Genomic DNA, 22446 nt, shown 5'->3' with positions numbered 1-22446 from the left:
AAACTCTCATACTTGATCCCTCACACCTTTGCCCTCATCTCACTCTGCCCCAGCTCTAACCCCTCCTCTGAGGTCATTCAACTTATTAACCCAGTAGGGGACTAATTCAAGTGAATAATAATAAAAAACAAAATTAAATTTAAAAGTGTTTGCTTTGTGCTGAATGAGGGGGTTGTATGGCCTTAGCTCACCTCCCATGGCACCATCTCCTTCCTGGGAGATAAAAGGTACAGCCATGCAGTCATAAGTAAGTGTAGGGAAAAATGTGGATGGAGAATTGTGTAAAGCTAATATTTTAAATGTAGAATGATGTTATAACTGATATCTCCATTAAATAATTATTTAAAGTAGTACTTAGTAGTCTCCAGGACTGTAATTATTGCTATATAGAGACTTATAAATAAAACAAAAGAATAACATGGTGAAAACCCATTTCCTTATTTTTCTCCCTCCACTACCCTGCTTTCCTTTCTAAGGTAGACACAGGCAGATGTATTTTTTCCTTAAACATTTCAGCCAAAGTGATATAATCTACCTAAAGAATGAAAAGCTGGATTGTACTGCTGGCAATTGTAGTCAGCACAGCAGAAACACAAAACCAGGACATCTGCACCCAAGGGTATCCTGGCATCCCTGGCAATCCTGGGCACAATGGCATACCTGGTCGTGATGGACGTGACGGGTCAAAGGGAGACAAGGGAGATACAGGTACTACATTCAGAATGAATGATTTAAAATATCAAATGCAAGGCCACTTACTCACAAATTTGTCTACAGTTACTCTGCGTGAATGGGATTATTCTGCCTAGCCTTCAGAAGACATTTCAGACATTTGTCATTTACCTGTTTGAAGAAGAAAATACAAAAAAAAGGCTATACCTTCTATCATGGGAATATTTTCAAGTCTATTTGAAAATTTTAAAGCCTGCCATCCTTCTCCTACTCCTCTAAGACAGAAACTATATTTCTGCAAAAACCTTCAAGCGCACTAAATAAAAAAGCAACAACTGATTCCTTGTTTGGTGTAGTAGGAAGTATGCAGTGGTAAGATTTCTCTTTCCTACCTAAATTATATATTTACAGGACTTGATTCTGTGCATGCCTACTTGCTGTAACTCAAGACTCACTAGAGTAAGTTCAGAAGTGGAGACTATTGAACATCAATGTGTGATTTATGTCTACTCCAGCAGTCTACAACAGAGATTTTTGTGAGATATCAAAGCCAGAGATAATCTCAGCATGCTCAAGCTAATCACCCCATAATACCTTAAGCCTTAGGTTAATGATGGCCCTTGTATCCATACTGGAATATCAAGGCCAGGGTTGCACAAAGTGATAAATGTGCAGACATGTGGACATATAACACTTCATCACCTTTTAAAACATAGAAAGAAAAAAGATTTTCATTAACCTCTTAATAGGTACATACATTTAATTTCCCTCTTTTTCTGTATGCAGGGTTCCAGAAAGGTCTGAAAAATAAAAACAACCCTAAAGCTTTCTTATTTTCATGTATTTTCTAAAGGTCTTCCCTTGGATTCTGATAAACTCCCCAACTTTTTTCCTAAGTTCATCTGTTATGATGACTATACTGACTGTTCTTTTTTTCAACAAAGTAGGGTGAATGCACTATTCTTTATACTGTCTGTAGATACATCTTCGTGGTTTAATACATGAGAATTAATTTTGTTTCTTACCAAGTCAATGAAATTTCAGCAGATGCTGGGATGCACCCATTGTGCAGGAAATGGCTAAAGAACTGTTGCCTGGTCCATATGGCTGAAGAGCTACTCTTGGAGTATGATTACAACCAAACTGCCTACTCTGTTTTGATTCTGTTGCCGCACTCAGGATGTATCCAGTTATTTGATCACGGACCTCTTGGTCTTCTGTACTACCTCTGTACTAGAAAAATAATTTCTGTAATTGCTCTCTGTAGAGCAGTGGAAAGTCTATATTATGCTAGGTTCGGGGATCAGGAGTGTGAATGCCTTCCTCAGCTTTATAGGCAATATTATTCCACTGTAATGATCCATTGCCATCCGTCAAACTCCTGCACATGTCTCTTATTGAGGCAGGAGTTCACCATCCATAGACTCACAGAATCATTACAGCTGGAAAAGGCCTTTAAGGTGATCTAGTCCAACCATTAACTCAGCACCACCAGGCCCACCACTAAACCATGTCCTTGTTTCACTGCTAGGCTTCCTGCCCCAACAATGCTTTTTGCTCAACTTCCATGGATGGAGGCCACAAGAGAAGTTTTCACATTGGTGATCCTCACCAGGTTATAACAACTGTACGTGTCTCAATAACTCACCTCTTTATGCCAAGGATTCTTTCTGCACCCAAAAAGCACCATCCTCAAGCAGAGTTTCTCTGCTGTTTGTCAATCTCTCTATAAGATAAAAGTACCAGCAGTGCAAAGACTAAAAGTCGGGAATAAGGGTATGCTTTACATTACTGTTTGGCCAGGCTTGAAGAGGAAGGATTAAAGAAGGACTCTTCCCAAATTTTCTGGCAATTTGTTTAATGAAAATCTGGGTTTTTGTTTCTGTACTAGGCGAACCAGGAGTACCTGGCAGACCGGGAAAAGATGGAGTCAATGGACAGAAAGGTGAACGAGGTCAGAGAAGTGTTTGAACTTAATATTTATCTATGAACTGTTGCCTTTGTGTTTGTGAACTCATCATATCTATCTTATCTATTTTAAATTCTCTCATTTCTATATTGAGAACAACAAACTGTACAAGCAGCATTATTCCTAACATGAGAAGCCAAAGGCTGCTGAACAGAATTGATCATCTTCTTTTCCTGATGTGTTGAGCATATGTTCTTTATGGTGTCTTTTGTCTATCAACTGCTAAAGTGCCTTTCACATCATGAGATCTTCAGCTTCAAAACCTTGTGCAACAATCAGAGTAATTTTGAAGGCTTTGATCTTCAGATCAATGGTAGATGAAGGATAAATAAAGCATAGGATGACAAGTAGCCGGGACAAAAAGCCTTTAGTTGTGCCGCAGTAGCAATCTATGTAACCCAAGAAATTATAACCGTAGAAATTATAGAAACATCATGTAGAAATTATAGAAACATGTGGCAAGCAAGTTCAGGGTGTTGTAAAAAAACCCCTTTCCCCTTCCTCTGATTAAATTGTGAACCCTCTCCCCTATTTTACACACCAAATACTGTTAAAAAGTGTGGACAGATGCTGGTTTTGTATGAGATTATATGAGCTGTCAGTGTTATCATCAGCCCATAGACAACCTTCCTTTCTTTGGGTTTATTCTTGCTGCTGCCAGTCAGAGCACCTCTTTTCTAACAAAATAGCAGGCTCTTCAGGCAATATGCTTATCCTGCACTTAAATGTATGAGAAACTCTGTACACGAGCACAGTGGACACGCATATATATATCTCCTCATGATGAAATTCAATTTGTACCTTCCAGTGGAGGATCACAAGAAAGTTGTGCAGCTGTTTTGTTTAGTTTTTATTATTATTTGGTTTTGGTTTTGTGTTTTTTTCCCTTTAGGGACCAATGGGACTGTTGAAGAGAAGGGGAATAAAGGAGATAAAGGAGAAAGAGGACCACCTGGGAAACTGGGACCAAAAGGATTTACAGGATCAGTGGGTTACAAAGGTCAGAAGGGAGAGCTGGGACTGCAAGGACCAAAGGGGTTAAAAGGAGACATTGGACCCATAGGTCCAAAAGGGACAAAGGGTGAAATTGGCCATCCTGGAAGAGTTGGATTCCCAGGGCCAATTGGCCCGATTGGTAATCCAGGTCCTAAAGGTAATACTGGAAGTATAGGGCCACAGGGTAATCCAGGAGTTCAGGGGGAAAGAGGCTTGAAAGGAGACAGAGGAGACAAGGGCAATGTAGGTGCCCCAGGAGTCCTGCCAAGGAGTGCTTTCAGTGTTGGCCTTACAGCCAACACCAAGTTTCCCCCTCCGAATCGCCCGATCAAGTTTGACAAGGTGCTGTATAACAGCCTGAATGACTTCAACTCAGCCACTGGCAAGTTCACCTGCAAGCACCCCGGTGTTTACTATTTCACCTACCACATCACTGTCTACTCAAGGAACGTGCGAGTAGCTCTCGTTAAGAACGGCATCAAGATGCTGCACACGGTGGACAGGTACCAAAGCGGAGAGGACCAGGCCTCGGGAGCCGCCATCCTCGAGCTGCAGGGAGGAGACGAGGTGTGGGTGCAGGCCCACCAGGGAGAGGCTTTCAATGGGCTGTATGCAGACGGAGATGACGACACCACCTTCTCTGGGTTCCTCCTGTTCGGCACCGCTGACCCGCTGGAGCCGCTGCTGCCGCCCACCCCGTAACTGCGCGTTACCCCTGAATGCTGCATGGCTGTGCCCTTCCGCCCTCCCTAAGTAAGCTGTTATCTGCTGGACGACTTCTGCTGGATTCAACAGAAAATGGTTGGTGTCAGGAACAGCTTCTGCACCAGAGAGGACAAGTCTCCAGAATCTACAGTGCTGGGCTTAATGCATTTGTGGTTTGGTGACTAAATGTAGGCATTCACAGGGGTGTGTACCACAGTTCTGAAGAACAAATTTTAAAGCAAAGTGGGATTAAATAAAAGATAAAAGTTCCAGAATTATGTCGTGTGGGATATTTTGTATAAACAAGAAGCAACAGTTACTTCCAAGACAGTTTATATCTTCCAGTGCGGCATGTGTAGATGAACTTGAAACTTGGTTAGTTTGCATCCAACCACTTTAAAATAATTTTCAAACTTGAAATTAGTGTAGTTTGATGTTCTACAGAAGCTTCTTGTTGTATGGCACAAACAAGTTTCATTGTTTCATTTTTAGCTATTAAATATGGTTCTTTGCTCTCTATGTAGTCACGGGTCTGAAATGAAACAAAATAGGAGGAAGTGCAATGTGGATTCTCTGATGTGGGCAAGTAATCAAGGTCAGTGCAAAAATACAGCATAAAGCTGCTGTACTTCAGAATTAACTGTTGCAAAACAAATTCTCCCAGGTTAAAAATAATATTTAATCAACACTGAAGCAGCCATGCCAGAGAACTGATCAAGAAATATTCCTGTGCCATGAAACATTAGTTCTGTCTTTTTTCCCCCTGAATTTTCTTCCCCTCTCCCCTCCCCCCCCCACCCCTTCTTCTAAAACTCAAAAACATTTAAAAAAAAATTGGGAAGTCTCATTCACTTCTCTTGGAAGAGAATAAAGTAGAGATGCCAACGGAGATGGGTCAGCACGAAAATTCAGTGCACGAAATTCAGTGCAAATGCAGTGATGGAAGCATAAGGCCTGGCTTCCCATCACACCTCAGGGTACCAGGGGAACGTGGGCATGTACAGTAGCTGAACCGCGAGTGTGGATCACAGAGCCCGAACGGAAAGGGCACGGTGGGTTCGGGGAGGGGAACAGCTGCACTTCCCAAATGTCAGCGAGCGAAATACAAGGGCATGCAGGCAGAGGAAAGGGCTGTATCAGTCTTTCGGCAAGACTGCAAGACTGAAGTTCTTTCCCGTAAGCCACATGCCACAAGTTTGTATAAATCACAGAAACATCCAGACCGAAAACAAGTTTTTAAAGGGCCTTAGGTTTGACTGGAGAACGTGTAGGACAGGTAGTAGGACAGGTATCAGCCGGCACAGTCCCCGGTGCGGCCGGGCCGGGGGCTGCGAGCCGGGAAGCGGCGCAGGCCGGAGCAGTGCTGAGAGCCGGGGCAGTGCTGAGAGCCGGGGCAGAGTGAGAGCCGGGGCAGAGTGAGAGCCGGGGCAGTGCTGAGAGCCCGGACAGTGCTGAGAGCCGGGGCAGCGCTGAGAGCCCGGACAGTGCTGAGAGCCGGGGGGCAGCGCTGAGAGCCCGGACAGTGCTGAGAGCCCGGACAGTGCTGAGAGCCGGGGCAGCGCTGAGAGCCGGGGGCAGCGCTGAGAGCCGGGGCAGCGCTGAGAGCCGGGGGCAGCGCTGAGAGCCGGGGCAGTGCTCAGAGCCGGGGCAGTGCTGAGAGCCCGGGCAGTGCTGAGAGCCGGGGCAGCGCTCAGAGCCGGGGCAGCGCTGAGAGCCGGGGGCAGTGCTGAGAGCCGGGGCAGCGCTGAGAGCCGGGGCAGTGCTGAGAGCCGGGGCAGTGCTGAGAACCGGGGCAGAGGTGCCCGGCGGGAAGCGGCACAGGCCGGGGCAGAGCAGACAGCCCGGGCAGAGGTGCCCAGCGGCTGCGGGCGCCCGGGAGCCCGGGAGCCCGGAACTCGGCCTCGCTCCGCCTCCCGCTGCCGCTCCTCCCCTCGGCGCGGACGCGCGGAGGTCGCGGCCGTGCGGGCGGCCGTGCCGGGCCTGCTCCGCTCCGCTGCGCCGTGCCGTGCCGTGCCGTGCTGTGCCATGCTGGGCGGCTGCCGGCGGGCGCTGCCCGCGGCGCTGGGCCGGGCGCTGCGGGGCCGGGCGGCAGGGCAGGGCGGCCGGGCCGTCAGCACCAGCTGGTGTCCCGTGGGCACCGCCTTCGATGTGAAGCAGCAGCAGCAGCAGCCGCTGCGCGGCGGCGCGGCGGGCAGGGACACGGTGAGCGCCGGGACGGGAGGGCCGGGCCTGCTCGGCAGGAGGCGGCCCTGGCTGCTGGCAGCTTCGTGCTCTGCTCTGCTTCCCTGAACCGTTTTAAGGGAGTATTTTGGGGGATAATTTTTCTTTTGTGTGTGTTTTTTTTTTTTTTTAAAGTAAGAGTTTATATTGATTCTAGCAGATTCAAACGTTGTGGATTTTGGAAGCAGAAGCGTTTGACAGTGATGGCCTTGTGCGTGGGAACGCTTTGATCTCAGTGGTGCCCGTATGTCCCTGAAGTGAGATTTCCCTGTCCATTGCCCCTTCCCTGCCAGCGCTCCCCGGGCTGTGCCGTCGTTCACGTGTCGGTGCCACTGCACTGGGACAGTGCTTCCTTCAGCAGCAGCCACGCTGCTCGCATCCTCTTGCCCGGGCGTTATTCTTGATGTCTTGCCTGTGGCAAAAATAAAATGGATTTCTTGGCTGCTTTGGTGAGGGTTGGGTTTTCTGGTGCGTATCTTTTTAGGGTGAGTGGGGGACGTTTGTTAGTGTGTGTCCAGGGAATCAGCAGGCTCCCGGAGAGGGTAAGATGGCACAGTGCACGCAGAAGAGGTGCAACTGTAAAATCCAGGTGTTTGCCTGCTGACTCAGCTATCCCTGCCATGGTGCCCAGCCTGCTGGAGCTGTTGAACTTTGGGTTTTAGAGAGGACAAATCTGACCTCTTTTTATAATCTGGCACTTGCTTGGGAACCTTTCTTCAGGTTCTCATGCCTCTGCATGCACTGGTTTAAGTCTTGCTTCAGGAAATAATCCGTGCAAATATTGTCCATTTGGCCTGGTCTAGGGAATGTGTTCCACGTTATTCACTTGGCCCACAGTTCTTTTGGAATAGAGGTCTGTGTTTCAGGCCCACAAAGAGGCTGTTCCAGGTAGGATGTAAATACTAAGACCAAGCAAAGACAGAAGTGTTTCAACCATGCAACCAATCCCATTAAAGAACAGAGAGAACTGCACCAGGCTTTTCATAATTTTAAATTTATATGTTAAACTTGATATCATACGTAAGAGGAGTTCCATGGCTAATTTATCTCTAAGAGGAGATACATCCTGGTCACAGAGCACTACATATGCAGGAAGAACTTGCTTGGGAGGGTGGGTGATAATGTATGGCAGCAGGAAGACCTGAAGCTCTCAGGGATATTGCAGGATACTGCATCCTCTGGCTGAGGATCTGAGTGAAGAGGCAGTCTTGAGCGTCTTACACTAGAAACATTATTCAAGAGTGCTGTGATACAAGTATATTTATGTTTGTGTGCATACATGTATAGATACAAAAATACCTTTTTCAGTGTTCACTTCAGTCCAGTTCCTGTTCCCAAATAATAAATTAAAACATAGTGTGAGGAAAGGTTTTCTTTCTTTAGCAGAAAAGCAACAGTTACAGAAAAAGCAGCGCAAAATGTTCCAGATGCATACTTGAAGAGTTGCTTTTGCTTCAGAATATATGCTTGTACAGATGAGCTGTCAATTGGTAGCTTTTTGTTTTATTTGGATAAATACTAGCAAGCTATATGGAAACCTGCAGCTGACTGCTATAATACAAAGAGTTTGCAGAAAGTGGATTATAAACTGATTGGACTGCAGATTTGAAAATCCAGATTGTGATTTTTAGATACTGAGGATGAATTCGGGAAGGAGAGATGTGATATGAAGTCACGTACCTTTCACTGTTCAATGCTGTAGTCAGGGGGTGAGGAGATGCTCATGTTGTAGTTGGGCAGTTGCAAAGGGATTGTATTGCCTGAAGCGATGTTGCTTTAACTTAAGTGAAATTAAGGAATTACTAGGATAAGGTTTTTCACCCAGGGGCTGGTTGGGCACTGGAACAGGCTCCCCAGGGAAGTGGTCACAGCACCAGCCTGACAGAGTTCAAGAAGTGTTTGGACAATGCTCTCAGGCACATGTGACTCTTGGGGATGGTCCAGTTCAGGGCCAGGAACTGGACTTCACTGATCCTTGTGGGTCCCTTCTGTCACATGGAATAAAAGGTAAAACTTTTCCAAACAATGTTAAAATGATAATATAAAAGCAAATCTTTAATTGAAAACCTTCAAGGTGCAAAATGTGGTGATACTTATACGTGATACAGTAGCTCTATAATTTTTACAAGGTTAGTAGGTTAATATACCTATCAATATTGTCCATTTAGAAGGGTAGCTGGGTTAAATAATTCCCCCCCTGGGTTCAGCCCCATTGGAGCACCCCCCATCTTCTAACTCCACATTTTATTTTGTCTATGATACGTGGTGCAAGATAAAGTGTCCTTGCTAAACTAACAGGCAAGACTAAACAGAATTTCAAGAATTCAACAATAGGAGTTTGTTAACTGTGAGAAAGGGAGCTGAAAAAGTACCAGAAGTTTGACTATGTATTAAAAGTCTACAAAATCTACAAATACATGAAGAATACATAAAACCCAAAAATATTTAGGCATCACTTCCAACTCAGGGGATTCTGTGATTCTTTGAAATCTTTTTCCTGTTGTAGGTCTGCACTGTGGAACTTCTCTATCTGCTAGCATTAGTAATTTTGTTTGATCAGTGGTAGAACCTCTCTAAGTCTCTTCCACAAATGCAGAACACAAGTGCCATCTGCATTTACCCTGCACAAAGAAGTGTGTTTACCTTGCTCTGTGGGACAGGGCCAGGCTTGATAGGAACTTCAGGAATGAAAGTGTTCATTCCACAAACAGTTTTAGTTGTTCTTGAAGATCTGCTTCCAGTATTGGGGACTAATTTAGTGAGCCTGAGACAACTGTCCTGCTATTGCCTGCAATCTCTTGGTATCTGGTGCTGCTGGCCAGTGAAATGCTGCAATATGCTAGCTAGGGTCATTTTGGTAAAATTCTGTAGTGATAATTCAGTCTTGAAACAAAAGTGCAGAAATCAAAGAGGGCAATAACGATGTGTTTTCATTGTGTTGTGCTCTGTAGGGTCTGTTTGGTGTTCCAGAACTGAGCTGTCCAGAAGGATTTCAAGAAGCACAGAACAAAGCATTGCAAGAATCGGAACAGCTAGTCCAGAAGGCATGTTCAACACCACCTGGGCCAGAGACTGTAATGATCTTTGATCAGCTTTCAGATAGCCTGTGCAGAGTAGCAGACTTGGTATGTTGCTTTTTAAAATTTTTACATAAATTCTTTTAAACTGACTGAACTTACACCATTTTCCATTTTGTGATTTTCTGCACTACAGTAAATAGCAGATCAGCTCCATTAAGCTTTGTGTTAAAGCAGAAAATTAAATTGATTGAAAGTGAATTACAAAGACTTTTACCAAATGATAGCTAAGTACAAATCCTGTCAAACTGTCTAGTTATTTTTAAGACAATTGCAAAAATAGTACAGAAGCCACAACAAGAAAAACAACAGTAAAATCATACTTGTGTTTCTGCTGCAATATTAATACATAAACTCTCCAGTGTCACTTATGTTATGGAAAAGAGGGTTTTGATTTCAGAGTTAAAGTTGTGGTGGCAATGCACATGTTTCAAGTTACGATCATTTATAGATGAAGGTCCACAAAGAACTTTCAGAGTAAAGGCAGCATCACTTTTTTATTAACACAAGAAAAAGGCGGCAATTTCTTATAGTCTTTGTGATCCGCAGATTTAGAGTACTTGGTCTGATAGTCTGCATCAAAAAATTTTACATTTAGGAGTATTTCATATTGCTCCCTGGAAGTTTGCCCAAAGTATATCTTTCACCAAAGTATCATTATTTGGTTGAAGGAAGCAGAACCAACCTTCATACTGAAATCAGTTCTTAGTGAATAGATGACTGAGTTTTTTGAGGTCACTTGGGTTTTCACATTTAAATGTCTCTGTGTGTTTTCGGTTCTCCAATCTTGTTTCTTATTCTTTTGTAGATTTAGGACATCTTTTGTGCCAGGCACTTTTTCCTTCTGAAAGTACTTACAAGCTCTGTCAAGTCACTAGTTCTTATGTTTTGTATAGACTGTGCCTAATTCTGCGTAATCAATCAATACCTAAGTAAAACATGAATTTCAGAATTCGATGGCCCTAGTTTTGTATCAGTTTGCTGAGTCAAAATTATGTCCTTTGTACTATATTCAGGCTTTTAATGTTCACAGATACACAGCTTACAGAGCTGTCTGGAAGTTATTTGGTGATTGGTATCTGTTGTTAGGAATTTTGATATCTGTCATTCAGCACTTCTTCTGTCAGTGTTATACAGGATTTTGAAAAGGAATTCTAAGAAGTAAAAATTTTAGTTGTGTAACATTTCCAAGGCTAACTTTTCAATCAAACTGCAATATGTACTATCAGCTTTATACTGTCAGCATGTTGCATGTACTTTCTGTAAAATTGTGCTCAATGTCTTCAGTATATTCCTAGACTTTAAATCTATTCCTAATTTTAAAGTCCATAATTTCAATGCTAAAGCCGCCCTGAATTCATGACAGCAGTTTTGGAAACCCCTAGCTTCCCAGCCCCTTTTAGCATCCTTCTAGCTTGATGAACCCCCTGAAGTATTTGGAGATTTATAAAAAATCAGTATTTCTTCCTGTTAGGAAATATGCACATTTGGTGGTGTGCTTTCTTCTTAACTAGAACATTTAGTTTTAAAAATCTTTCATGTGTTGGAGTAGCTCTGTCCTCTTTCAAGCACTCTAAGATATGCACTACTTAAAATGTTTTAAGAAATGTGTGAATTAATGATGTTTATTGGAAAGACACAGGCACTGTGTGCTTTAATAATTGTCAGCAAACTTTTCCGATCAGCTTTATGTTTTAGACAGAAAAAGGCAAATTCTACAAAATTATTGCATAGAACTATAGAAATAAATGTTAATATAAATGGAGCTACTTAAATGCAATTTATTTATAAGCCAGGATTTTTTTGGTCTTTTTGCCTCACTGTTTTCTTCTTCTACTGTGTCAGGCTGATTTCGTAAAAGTTGCCCACCCTGACTTTGCATTCAGAGAGGCTGCTGAGGAAGCTTGCAGGAACATTGGTACCGTGGTAGAGAAGTATGTTTTCTTCTTTTCATTTTTTCTTTTTTCTATTTGCATATACAGCTTTGAAAATTACTGTATGATGATCTCTGAAAGCAACCATCGACAAAAAGTATTTGTGCATGGGAACAGTGTCAGTGTTCTGTTACAGATATTTAAGGGTTTCGTTTTGTTGCAGTATTTCATGAAAGGTTTTTCTATTTTAGTTGCAGTTTATGACTCCCTGTCACTGAAGCCCATCAAAGGCTGAAGTGACATTTTTCTAGGACTTGTGTCAGTTCTCTAGTGGTTGTGAAGTTTATGTACAAAATGCTTGAAAGTGGGTTTATCAGGACTTTGGTTAAGCACACTTTGATTAAACACACCATGTATAACAATATGACTTTAATATCTGAATACCACTTCAGATAATAAATCTATAGAAAGAAGAAATTATTCGCATATTATCTTGAGAGGCTCATAAACTACTGTGTGCATGTGTTTCCCTGTATCCCACCTGGGAGTGCAGGATAACATGCCAGCAATTGCAATGGACACAGTGTTACCTGCATGGGAACAGTGCTTGGTGTTGGAAATGTTGTGGGGGTAGTAAGCTCTTAGTCTATTCCAGTGGCAGTCGACAGCACACTTATCTGATGGCAAACTTGAGCACAGGTTTTCCTTTAACTGAGTCCTTTCAAAGTAAGGATTAGAAAACCATTCTCCTACCTATATGCTCTCACCATGATTATCTTTGTAAAAAAAGAAACAGTCAGTGTTAGATTTGCTCATATTGCTACAAAATACCCTCCAAAAGTATTTTTCTGTCAGATGCATAAGACCTGTTTCCATACTGGTTTTTCCACACATACTCTATAGAAATTTTCTGCTTTTTAACTGTGATTGTGAACCAGAAAGCATTTTGGAAATACAGTCCTTGGCTTTTAATGATGTTTCACTAAAAACTGCCTTTGAATGAGTAATACAAAGAAACTGAAATATTAGTCTGTTGCTAATGTGTGATTCTTTTACTCTGTGTCTTTTCAGATTAAATACAGATGTTGAACTGTGTCAGAGTCTGAGACGTCTGCTAGCTGATGAAACTGTAATGAATTCCTTAGATCCAGAAACCAGGTACTTATTAATGCTTTTAGATCTTTATAGATTATAAATAGAATCTTACAGATTTAGATTCTTAGATGGTATTTATACTTATCAATGTAAGTACTTATTGTACTTACATTTTGTGTTTTCTTACATTAATAAATGCAACTTTTGGAAAAACAATCCATATCTCCGTTATTAATTTATTAGTCGCCACCAAATTACCTGCACAAGAGTTAGGAAGTTTGTACTTATGTAATCTTGGAGAATGTCTGTAACTGTAGAGCACAAGATATATTTATGCTGAATAAGTGAGATCTTGTGAGGACAAAAAAATGGAAACTTAAGATTTTCTTCAATAATATTCTTTTGATTAAAATTATATACTGTACTGTGGTGTGCATATAAAGTTTTTAGGAGTAAAATTAGGGAATAGACTGTATAACGTGATTACACTTTATAGAAGTTTATTTATATTTTTCAAAATTGGATTAGCAGTATATTTATTAAAAGCTTATTCTATGATTGCTGTAATAGGTTTTATTATCTGTTTATGCAGTTATAGGTTTGAATTATTTATTCATTGACATGGTTAGACAAGCTTAATGTATAAGTTATTTCCTTCTTCCTTCTTTCACCAAGATCAAGGATGTTAGATTTGGGAAGGTATTTTTCTGATGTTAGGATAAATGAAGTGTGAAAAGAAATTAGAATGGTTATTTGCACAAATTGGTTGAACATCTAGATTAAGGTACTGGAATTACTTTAAAGGATATTTTCAAAGCAGATGACTGAACTAAAAACAAAGGACAAATTGTTTCTCACTAGTAAATTGTTAAGGATTTAAAACATAGGAAATCTTTGTCCCTAATAAAAACATTCATGTAACTGTGGCATTATTCTCTGTGAAAGACATGAAACATAAATAACTACTCAAGGCAAAATCTGTTAATAAATTATGCTTACTATCAAATGAGGCTGTTTTAACAGGGATTTACTGTATTTTTAGGCGAGTGGCAGAACTTTTTATGTTTGATTTTGAGATCAGTGGCATTCATTTGGATGAAGAAAAGGTAATTTCTGGTTATAATGTATGAACAGAAATTTGTCTACAAAAGACCAGATAATGAAACATGTGGGACATGAAATCACATGATTCTGGGTCTGTTTGTCCTGTGAGGAAATTTGTCACCTTAGAAGTGATGAATTTTGTCTATTTTAAATCACTTCTAAAGACAGTTTTTAGATGGTTGTTCTCCCTAGTTTGGTCTTCATCATTCCTTTCTATTCTGAGGAGTTATAAGCAAGTCCTGCGATCCTATTTTCTTTCTTTGGTGTCTGCATCAGATTTTTAAAATAGCTACCCAGCTGTCAGAACAACATATTTACAGAAAGGGAAAAGCAGCACTCCATGCACCTTGATGGTAGGTTAAACAAGTGGGGTGTGTTAGAAGGGGTCAGGTGTGTGTCCAGGCATTCCTGGGGTGCTCACATAACTGGAAGTTGTAAATCTTTTTCAAAATGGAATATCTGGGCATGGTCTGATTACCTGCCTTGGAGCTTTTACATACTTTTGCAGTAGTTAGTGATGGATTTTCCAAACCCAGCAGCTTACACCATACTTTGTGGTATGGATGCCCTATCTGTTCATAGTTCATGTCACATATAAAGTTAATTCCATGTTTATTTGAGTCATCCCCTCCAAAAAGATCTGTACAAAAACTCTTCTACCAGATTGATGCTATAGAGTTACTCTGTTTCATGGTGTTTTGTGACCTAAAAAATGGTTCTTGAATATAATTTTTACAATTACTTTGTCTAAAGAAAAACAGAGACTTCAGCACTGGGGTTGACTATTTGATTTGACTATTGGTTTTATGGTGCTTCATCTCTTTCAGTTATAATTTCACTTATTTTTGCATGGTTTTATCTTCCTCCCCTGCCTATCCCACTTCTCTTGCTTGCTGCTCAGTATATCTTTCCAATTCTCATTTAAGACTTTAGAAACCCTTCCCTGTTGTAAGTTGAAGTTTACTTCTGCTACAAAGAATTTCTGCTTTTTGAAATAAAACTGAAAGAGTTGTTTTCAAGAGAAAGGGTGGGAATGGGAGGACAGAGATCACATTATGTCATTCTTTGGACTTCACAATTTAAATTGTATCTGTACCCTCAGCTTTTGTTTTTTTGAGCTATGAACCCACAGACAATTGAGACCATATTCTACTAATGTGAGCAAGTTCACTGAAGCTCATATTGCATGATTAAGTATATGAAATACTGTGATGATGGTAAAACTCTAAATCACAAACTCCAAAGAGAGGGATTGAAATACTGTTAATAATTTACAGTCTCCAGGAAACAGCACAATACAAACAGGAAAAAGAGAACTTTAATTCTGTATATATTTTAGGCTATCTCTCTCAAAGATGCTTTTTTTTATTCAATGTTTTATATAGCAATTAGATACAAGCTAGCAAAGCTTATATAAATCCTACTTGAACTCCACTGTACATTTTCTTACTGCAGAAATATGGGCATTTTCTTTGAAATTTCAATGCTTTATGGGCATCTGATCTTGTTGACTTGCCCTGTATTATGACTTTGTTGATTCCATGGGTATAATCATAAGTGTTGTGCTTTCTGCTTCATTTTTGAAAGAGTCCTCTAAGGTTTAAAAACTTTGAGTTTTGCTTATACTGTGTCTGAAGATATTGTTTTGTGCTTTATTTTTCTTACAGCGTAAAAAGGCAGTTGATCTCAACGTCAGAATATTGGATTTATGTAATGAATTTCTGATAGGAACGCACATTCCCAACAAGATTGACAAACATGTTTTGCCAGAGCATATTCGGTATAATTTTACAGCTGAAGGCAATTACTTACGAGTTGCTGGTCTACATGCTGATTGTCCTGATGATCTGGTTTGTATTCCCTGACTTTACTTTGGCATCCTTTATACCAGAAGTGCATATCAGTTATTTGACTTGTTAGTAAGGCAAATGCATGTGGTTTGTGATTATGCTGTTATTACTAACAATAAAAAGCTCTTGTAGAATGTAATAATCAATGGCGTACTTGATAGTAACAGGTATGAAATAATGGCTGTGCAGATCCTGAATGGCTGGAGGAAGAAGAGGGGCAAACTCCAGATTTTAGGCTAGCACACTTCAGTTTATTCAGAGGTGGGATCTCATGAAATGCAATTCTGCAGGGTAAAGGAGCTCACGAAAGCAGGTAGTTCTCTAAAGGCAGCATCCTCCAAGTGTGTGAGAGTATTGAGTTATTCAGTATGAGTGCATTCTGATCCTTAGAAAGCCAAGCAGATGTATCAGGAGCTAGGCTCGACAAGCAGACAGCTCTTAACAAAGCTTCATTTCCATATGATAGCATACATGGAGGGGAAGTAGGTACGAGATCTGGGGGAGCAATGTAGAAACATTGCCTGTGTGTGTAGGGATGATGTTGGGAAGGTCAAAGCTCAACTGTAGCTGTGACTTGGAAGCAGCAAAAGCAATTTCTGCTGCATTGGACTAAAAACCTGAGCAAGGAAAACATGGACTCAGTGTTGAGTAAGATGGGTGACAGTGGCAGCAGACAGATAAGGCTGAGATGCTCATCAATTTCTTTTTCCTCAATGTTCATCAGTGACTTTAGTCCAAGGTTGGAGATTACAGTCTGGATTGGTGGGCAACAAGATAGGTTAAAAACCTAATTTAATGATCAGACTCAGAGAGTACTGGTTGAAATGCACCCTACAGGAAGACTGGTAGTGGAAGAACTCTTGCAAGGGTCTGTCCTGGGTCCCCTGTTTAACCTTTTATCAGTTACATGAAGGAAGTGGCAGAGGGTTTGCCTACCAGATGTGCAGAGGAGAGCAGATAGGGAGGAACAATCAATACATATGAAGGTCAAGGCTGACACTCAGAGTGGCCTAAAAGCTGGGATAATGGTTCAGTGGCAGTCTTATGTAATTCAAAAAGGACAAGAGCAAGATCATACACCTGGAAATGGAGAATTCCTGGTTACAGGGCAGGCTGGGACTGCCTGACTGGGTCTGGTCTGTGGCAAAGGCCCACAGTCTTGATGGACAGCAAACTGAGCATGAACCTGCAGTGACCCTGGCAGCAAAGGGGCCAACAGCATCTGGACTGGACTGGATTATCACCTTGCTCTTCAGGACTGTCTTCAACAGAACCCAAGATGGGCAGTAACTGGAGTGCTTGCACTATGAGGAGGGGAAGAGGGATTTGGACTTGTTCACCCTGTAGTAGAGGTGGTTTGTGGGGAACCCTGCCAGCAGCCTGCCAGTACCTACAAGGATGACATGGAGAGAATAGAGCCAGGCTCTTCAGCGTGGTATATGACAGGAGAGCAAGTGTCAGAAGGCAGAGGTTGAGTTGAGATATGGCAGTTGGAGTTTTTCTTGTACAGTGAAATAGTGAGGTCATGCCGTCTCTCCCATGTGTGCAGGGTTTCAGGACCAGACTGGAAAAAGCTTTGTGTGACTTGGTCTTAGCTTATAGCTATCTGCTTTGTGCAGGAGGTTGGATTAGAGACCTCATAGAGTCCCATCCAATCTGACATATCCTGAAAAAAAAATATTAATTATTATTAATGTTGTCTTTGTAAAAAAGAATTAATTTAGAGTTATTAATTTAAAATTAATTTAGACTCATTGAAATGTGGCAGTGGCTCCCTAGACTTTTAGATACAATTCTAGGATCAGGAACATATTAAAACACTCTAGGGTTCTTTCTTCACTTTTACTATGTAGAGAGAAGCTTGGTTCAGATGAAGGCAAGTATAAGTTGTTGCTTGATTTCTTGAGCTTATTCCATATCTAGAAAATAAAATTTGTGATTGGTTTGTGAAACATAAAAGCATTTTATCAAATTCTATGAGGTAAGTTTTTTTCAGAGTTATGAGAAGACCCAAACTAACTAAAAAATATGAGAAAAGGAGAAAGTTTGTGAGCAGATGGGCAGACTAATAGTTTTCTACTACAAAAGAAATAAGGGTTTTCTCTCCCCTGACCCCGTCTCTTTTTCTTGTCAGATCCTTCTGTAAGCAAACTTAACTGGTATGCAGAGAACAATTTGGGTTTATTTTCAGAAGTTTTAATGAGCTAAGACAGCCCACAGAGTGGTCTGAAAAGCACAGATGTTGGCAGAAAGAGGGAGGTGATGAGAGACTGTTGACAGGAGTAGAGAACTGGACCCTTTTTGGCAGTCTTGATCTGTTAGATTGCCTCATTGCATTTCCTCATTCCACTTTTAATGGGTAAAAGAGCTGTAATTGTCAGGCAGTTGTAATTGCTATTGTTGAAAGGCTTTGGGCCTTTTCCCACCAATATCAGTGAAATACAGCTGTTATGCCAGATCTTCAGTTGCATCACTTGTTTCTGTTAAAAATTACTCTGTTGCAATGTGACTTTTTTCCTTGCATTAGGTTCGAGAAGCTGCTTACAAGATTTTTCTCCACTCAAACTCTCAGCAGTTGGCTCGATTGGAAGAATTGCTTGCGAGCCGAAACAGCCTGGCACAGTTGGTTGGCTACGACACCTTTGCCCACAGGGCTCTTCAGGGAACTATGGCCAAAAATCCAGGTATAAGGCATGTATGGAAGGACATGTTAAGAAATCAGATGTGTAAATCAGATGGATGAGGTCAAAGGTTGTTAGTTTCTTTACCTAAGTTTACACAATCTTCTTCCAGTGAAGTGTTTTTTGCAGTTACATTTTGCTGTATGCCATACTCAGTGCTCACTGTAAATAACAGTACTCACTGAGGAGGATGTGTTGTTTTGGTTCAGAACTCATACTCGCACCTTAGGTTGTGAAGGTGTCATTATCTCAGCACATAACGAACTAAATGTAGTACTAAATTCTCTTGAAATAATGTCAATGGAGTAGTTTGTTAAAAAATCCAAAGGAATTTTTATTGGGAATGTTCTCATGTAAATTTGACATCCATTAGGGAAAAATAATTTTAATATTTTTTTCTTCCTTCTAGAAACAGTAAGAGAATTTCTGGAGAAGCTTTCTGAGCAGCTGTCTAAAAGGTATGTCTTTTTCACTAAGTTTATTTTTTAACCATACTCTTTATTTCAAGAATAGAAGTACTTGTGCGCTAATAAGTGAGTCAGTGCTGCTTATTATGTGCTCTGATGAAACAAAAACCAAGACTTCCCCAAAATTTTGAGAGAAGGCTATTTGCTTAGAGTAAAATTGGTGTTTGTGATCAGAGAACACCCCGGACTGAATACAAGAAAGAAGACCAAGTTGAAGTGTAGAACACCTCTCCTAGTCTTCTTGCCATATGCAAAACTCCGTATAATTTGCATCTGTAAACGAATTTCCCTGTTTGTTTTTCTGCTGTTGCATGTGGACCTGCCATTTTATATGGTCATTTAATATAGAGCTATAAATCTCTGATGATGGACATTTTATTAGGATGGAATATTATCATGTGCTGTATTTCACTGCTGAAAAACCTTTCATTAACATTTTCGTAATAAAAATATTTTTCAGAACTCAAAAAGACTTTGAAATGATGACAAAGATGAAAACGAAGCTCAACCCCCACAATTCAGTAAGTTGTTTTGTTTCTTTTAAAAATATAGTATAAGGTAATGTTCTACAGTTATAGTAATTTCACAATTATGAGCCGCACCATTTTGAGTAAAATTTTGGTCCGAACCCAGAAGTATGGCTTATAATCAGGCACGGATTTCATATGGACAAAGAACGGAAAGTTGCTGTTTTAGTTTGGAGGACAGGTGTCTGCTGAGAAAGGCAGGAACTTCTCTTTGAAATGGAGAATGTAAACCCCCTATTTCCAAATTATTATAATTTTGAAATCAAGGGGCTTTCAGGCAAAGATATGGGAGTTAGGAATAACTGTTCTTTTCTAGGGAAATTGAAATAGAAATACAGTACTACAAAGAAACAAACTCCAAACCCTGGCAAAGTCAGAGTACAACCTGACACCCCGTCAGGCAGGGTGTTGGTAGCAGTCCCATTAAATGGTGGCTGCATCCTCCTGCAGTGACAGATGTGATTCAGTTGGAGCAGTGCTCCTGCAGAAGGTGCAGTTTCCCTCCGGAGGTCCAGTGGTGATGTGGAAAAATCTGGTTTTCCTCTGGAGTCCAGTGGAGAAAGGGGCTCCCTTAGTGTCCCAAACCCTCTGTTTTATCTTGGTACGAAATGTTGGGCTCTTCCCCCTGGCTGGAGCAACTTCCAATGGGATGAAGTAATTTTATCAGTCACACAGTGGGACTCAATGGCCATTAGCAGAAAATGACTCTCTGCAGGAAGGATGTGTTGTGAAAAGATAGAACAGTGACCTGCCTGGTTTCAATGGATGGCCCATTAGCAGAACATCTCCTGTGGAGATAAGGATCACTGCTCCCACCCTCAACAGATGGTGATAGAACAGATACCTTTTATCACACTCTGTATTGTAACGTGCGGCGTATAATCAGGTACGGCTTATGTATGGACAAAGAACGAAAGGTTGCTGGCACCCAGAAGTGCGGCTTATACTCAGTGTGGCTTATAATCGTGAAATTACTAGTACTTTAGTGTACAAGATGTTGTAGAACTAGAAACAGTCTCTCTTCTGGCTTCAAATGCTTTCTGGCTACTAAGCTGCTGTTTCAAAACCAAATATTGAGTTTGAGAGAACTGTTTTATATGAAGTGATACTGGCATAACCAAAACATAAAGTAGCAGAAGGGAGTATCACTTTGCTTTGAATTAATTGACTCTCTTGAAAAATAAAGACTGTACTTTAGGTTAGATTCAAGTCCAGTTTGTATACTACATTGGATGTATCTTAATGCTGTACATATCTAGGTTTATCTTTTTATTTGAACTGAGTGTATTTCTTGAAATCTGGTATGAACTCCTATCATATAATTGAATAAGAAGACCAATCTTCAAGAAATGCTAAAAATGTTTTCAGGTTATGATGTATGATGCTATTTTTGGTTTGAGCCCGAACTATTTCCCATTATGTTTTAAAATTCTGTGACTTGCTGAAACTGCTGAAATACTCAAATGAAACAAACTTTTACTTTGGATTCACTTGTTGTCCATTATTGTAATTATAAGCTGGAATTCTTTTTCAGATGCTGATGCCGTGGGATCACCCCTACTACAGTGGAGTTCTTCGTGCTGAGAGGTAAGCTCCTTATGTTCCTGATTGTAATGTAAATGAGTGTCCTTGCAATAAAGACAAAGCAAGTCCTCAATATAAACAGGATTTCTTTCTTTGAAGATATACCTCAATATGAAAAAAAAAATATTATCTGGTGGGAGCATTGTTTTTTAGTTACTGATGGAATGCCTGTAGAAGTTTTTTGCTCCTGTGTTGTTTTGCAGAGTATTGGCCCTCTTTGAAGATAAAAGAGGATGAAGCAGTTTCAGAACAGATAGAAGATTTCCTGCATTGGTTTTAGTTCTTAGCTGGGCTGTAGTACTGTTTAAAAAAAAATTTTGAATACTGAATACAGTTCGACTGCTCTTCATATTTTAACTTCATTGTGCTTCTTACCAAATGTGCAACTTCATCCTATTCTGCAGACTTGAAATAGAAACTTCTTCACTGAATCTTTACTGCTTATAGATAGAATTCATTCTTATCTCTCTTGCAAAGGCTGTGAAATAAATCCTTTACACAGACTTAAATAGTTCATGGGACCTTTGCACATAATGAGATGTCAGCTCTGAAAGATGTAAGCCCTGCATGTTGCCTTTATTAGATCAGCAGCAGTGAAACGTTTTAGGTTTCTGTTGGAAAAGATAATTGAAAGTTGTGCTGCTCTCACAAGGGGGTTTAGAAAAAAAATCTTTCTTCACTACAGATTTACAGGTTTTTTTTGTTTTTAAACAAATAGACTGGATGTATCTGATTAAAATTGTAGTTTACTCTGGATCAGAAAGCTGTGGTAGTATAGACATGGCATAGAAAGATTGCCAGCAGCTGGCCTGGTTGTTTTCAGCATTGGTGTGTGCCATAGCACTAATTCAGAGCATTAGGTGTAGAAGGCACTGTGGTTGTTACTTCTCTTGGAGGAGTGTCTTCTGATGCTGATTGTCCTTAGTCTTACTGTCCTTCTTAGATCTTCTCGTGAAGCTAACAATCTCATAATTGAGTTGCTGATGCTCACAAGTAGATTATTTTGCTCTTTTTGGCATTTGAAAAAAAATTTTTCCTCTCCTTGGGGGAGTTTGTAAGAGACCCAATTAAGTTATTTTAAGGATTACATGGTGACATTGTGAAGGAGAGCTGCAGGTAAAACAGACATACACATTGGCAGTGTATCTTTACTATTTTTTTATATTCAGGCACCAAGTCTTGAAGTTGTATCTTGAAGAGTCTCCTAAGTCTATGTAGGACCTCCCTGATTACAATGCAGGATTGGGGCCCAATGTTTATCTCCCTCCAGCTTGGGCAGGACTATTTGTTTCTGGCAGGTATACGAGCACATACAAGACTGGGGAAAAAAGAGTAGTTCTCCATTGTGTTGGAGAGCTGCTTTGCTTTAACACAAGAGTGTGGCTCTTTCACAGTCCTGTTTTCTGGATAGTTGTCTTTGGAAAAAGTGTTTGATCTGACTGACTGAACAAGGCTTTACATTTGTTCTACTAATATTGTGGGTGTTTTAACAGGGTACTGGATAGTGGGTAATCAGCTCTGAAAATTAAAACTCACTTCTCCCCTGCATAGTGTCAAGGACTGTGCTTTATGAGTGAAACTAGGCAGGAGTCAGAGTACAGTAATTTCACAATTATAAGCCGCAC

General features: G+C 40.7%; 2 protein-coding genes across 2 annotated transcripts in view; both read left to right on the top strand.

The window, feature by feature from the left end:
* Positions 1-542: 542 nt before the first annotated feature.
* Positions 543-4339, top strand: LOC116992759 (complement C1q and tumor necrosis factor-related protein 9A-like). Its single transcript, XM_033052696.1, has 3 exons — positions 543-708; positions 2564-2626; positions 3534-4339. Exons 1-3 carry the CDS (start codon positions 543-545, stop codon positions 4337-4339), a joined length of 1035 nt encoding a protein of 344 aa, XP_032908587.1.
* Positions 4340-6367: 2028 nt separating this feature from the next.
* The window catches only part of LOC116992965 (mitochondrial intermediate peptidase), a 70475-nt gene continuing 54396 nt past the window's right edge, over positions 6368-22446 (top strand). Inside the window, exons 1-10 of the mRNA XM_033053131.2 lie at positions 6368-6544; positions 9514-9687; positions 11485-11573; positions 12585-12671; positions 13651-13714; positions 15380-15562; positions 18090-18246; positions 18653-18701; positions 19171-19231; positions 20772-20824. Coding sequence (XP_032909022.1) covers positions 6368-6544; positions 9514-9687; positions 11485-11573; positions 12585-12671; positions 13651-13714; positions 15380-15562; positions 18090-18246; positions 18653-18701; positions 19171-19231; positions 20772-20824 — 1094 coding nt within the window. The remainder of the gene's footprint in view (positions 6545-9513; positions 9688-11484; positions 11574-12584; positions 12672-13650; positions 13715-15379; positions 15563-18089; positions 18247-18652; positions 18702-19170; positions 19232-20771; positions 20825-22446) is intronic.

The sequence above is a fragment of the Catharus ustulatus genome, chromosome 2, assembly GCF_009819885.2.
Source record: "Catharus ustulatus isolate bCatUst1 chromosome 2, bCatUst1.pri.v2, whole genome shotgun sequence".
In the NCBI taxonomy this organism is placed as follows: Eukaryota; Metazoa; Chordata; class Aves; order Passeriformes; family Turdidae; genus Catharus; species Catharus ustulatus.
This window is presented reverse-complemented; position numbering and strand designations above follow the sequence as displayed.

Excerpts from the sequence above, each read along its gene's own strand:
- LOC116992759 (XM_033052696.1), top strand. The coding sequence starts at position 543 with ATGAAAAGCTGGATTGTACTGCTGGCAATTGTAGTCAGCACAGCAGAA. Across the intron at positions 709-2,563 it reads GGGAGACAAGGGAGATACAG|GCGAACCAGGAGTACCTGGC; the intron begins GTACTACATTCA and ends TTTCTGTACTAG. Across the intron at positions 2,627-3,533 it reads TGGACAGAAAGGTGAACGAG|GGACCAATGGGACTGTTGAA; the intron begins GTCAGAGAAGTG and ends TTTTCCCTTTAG.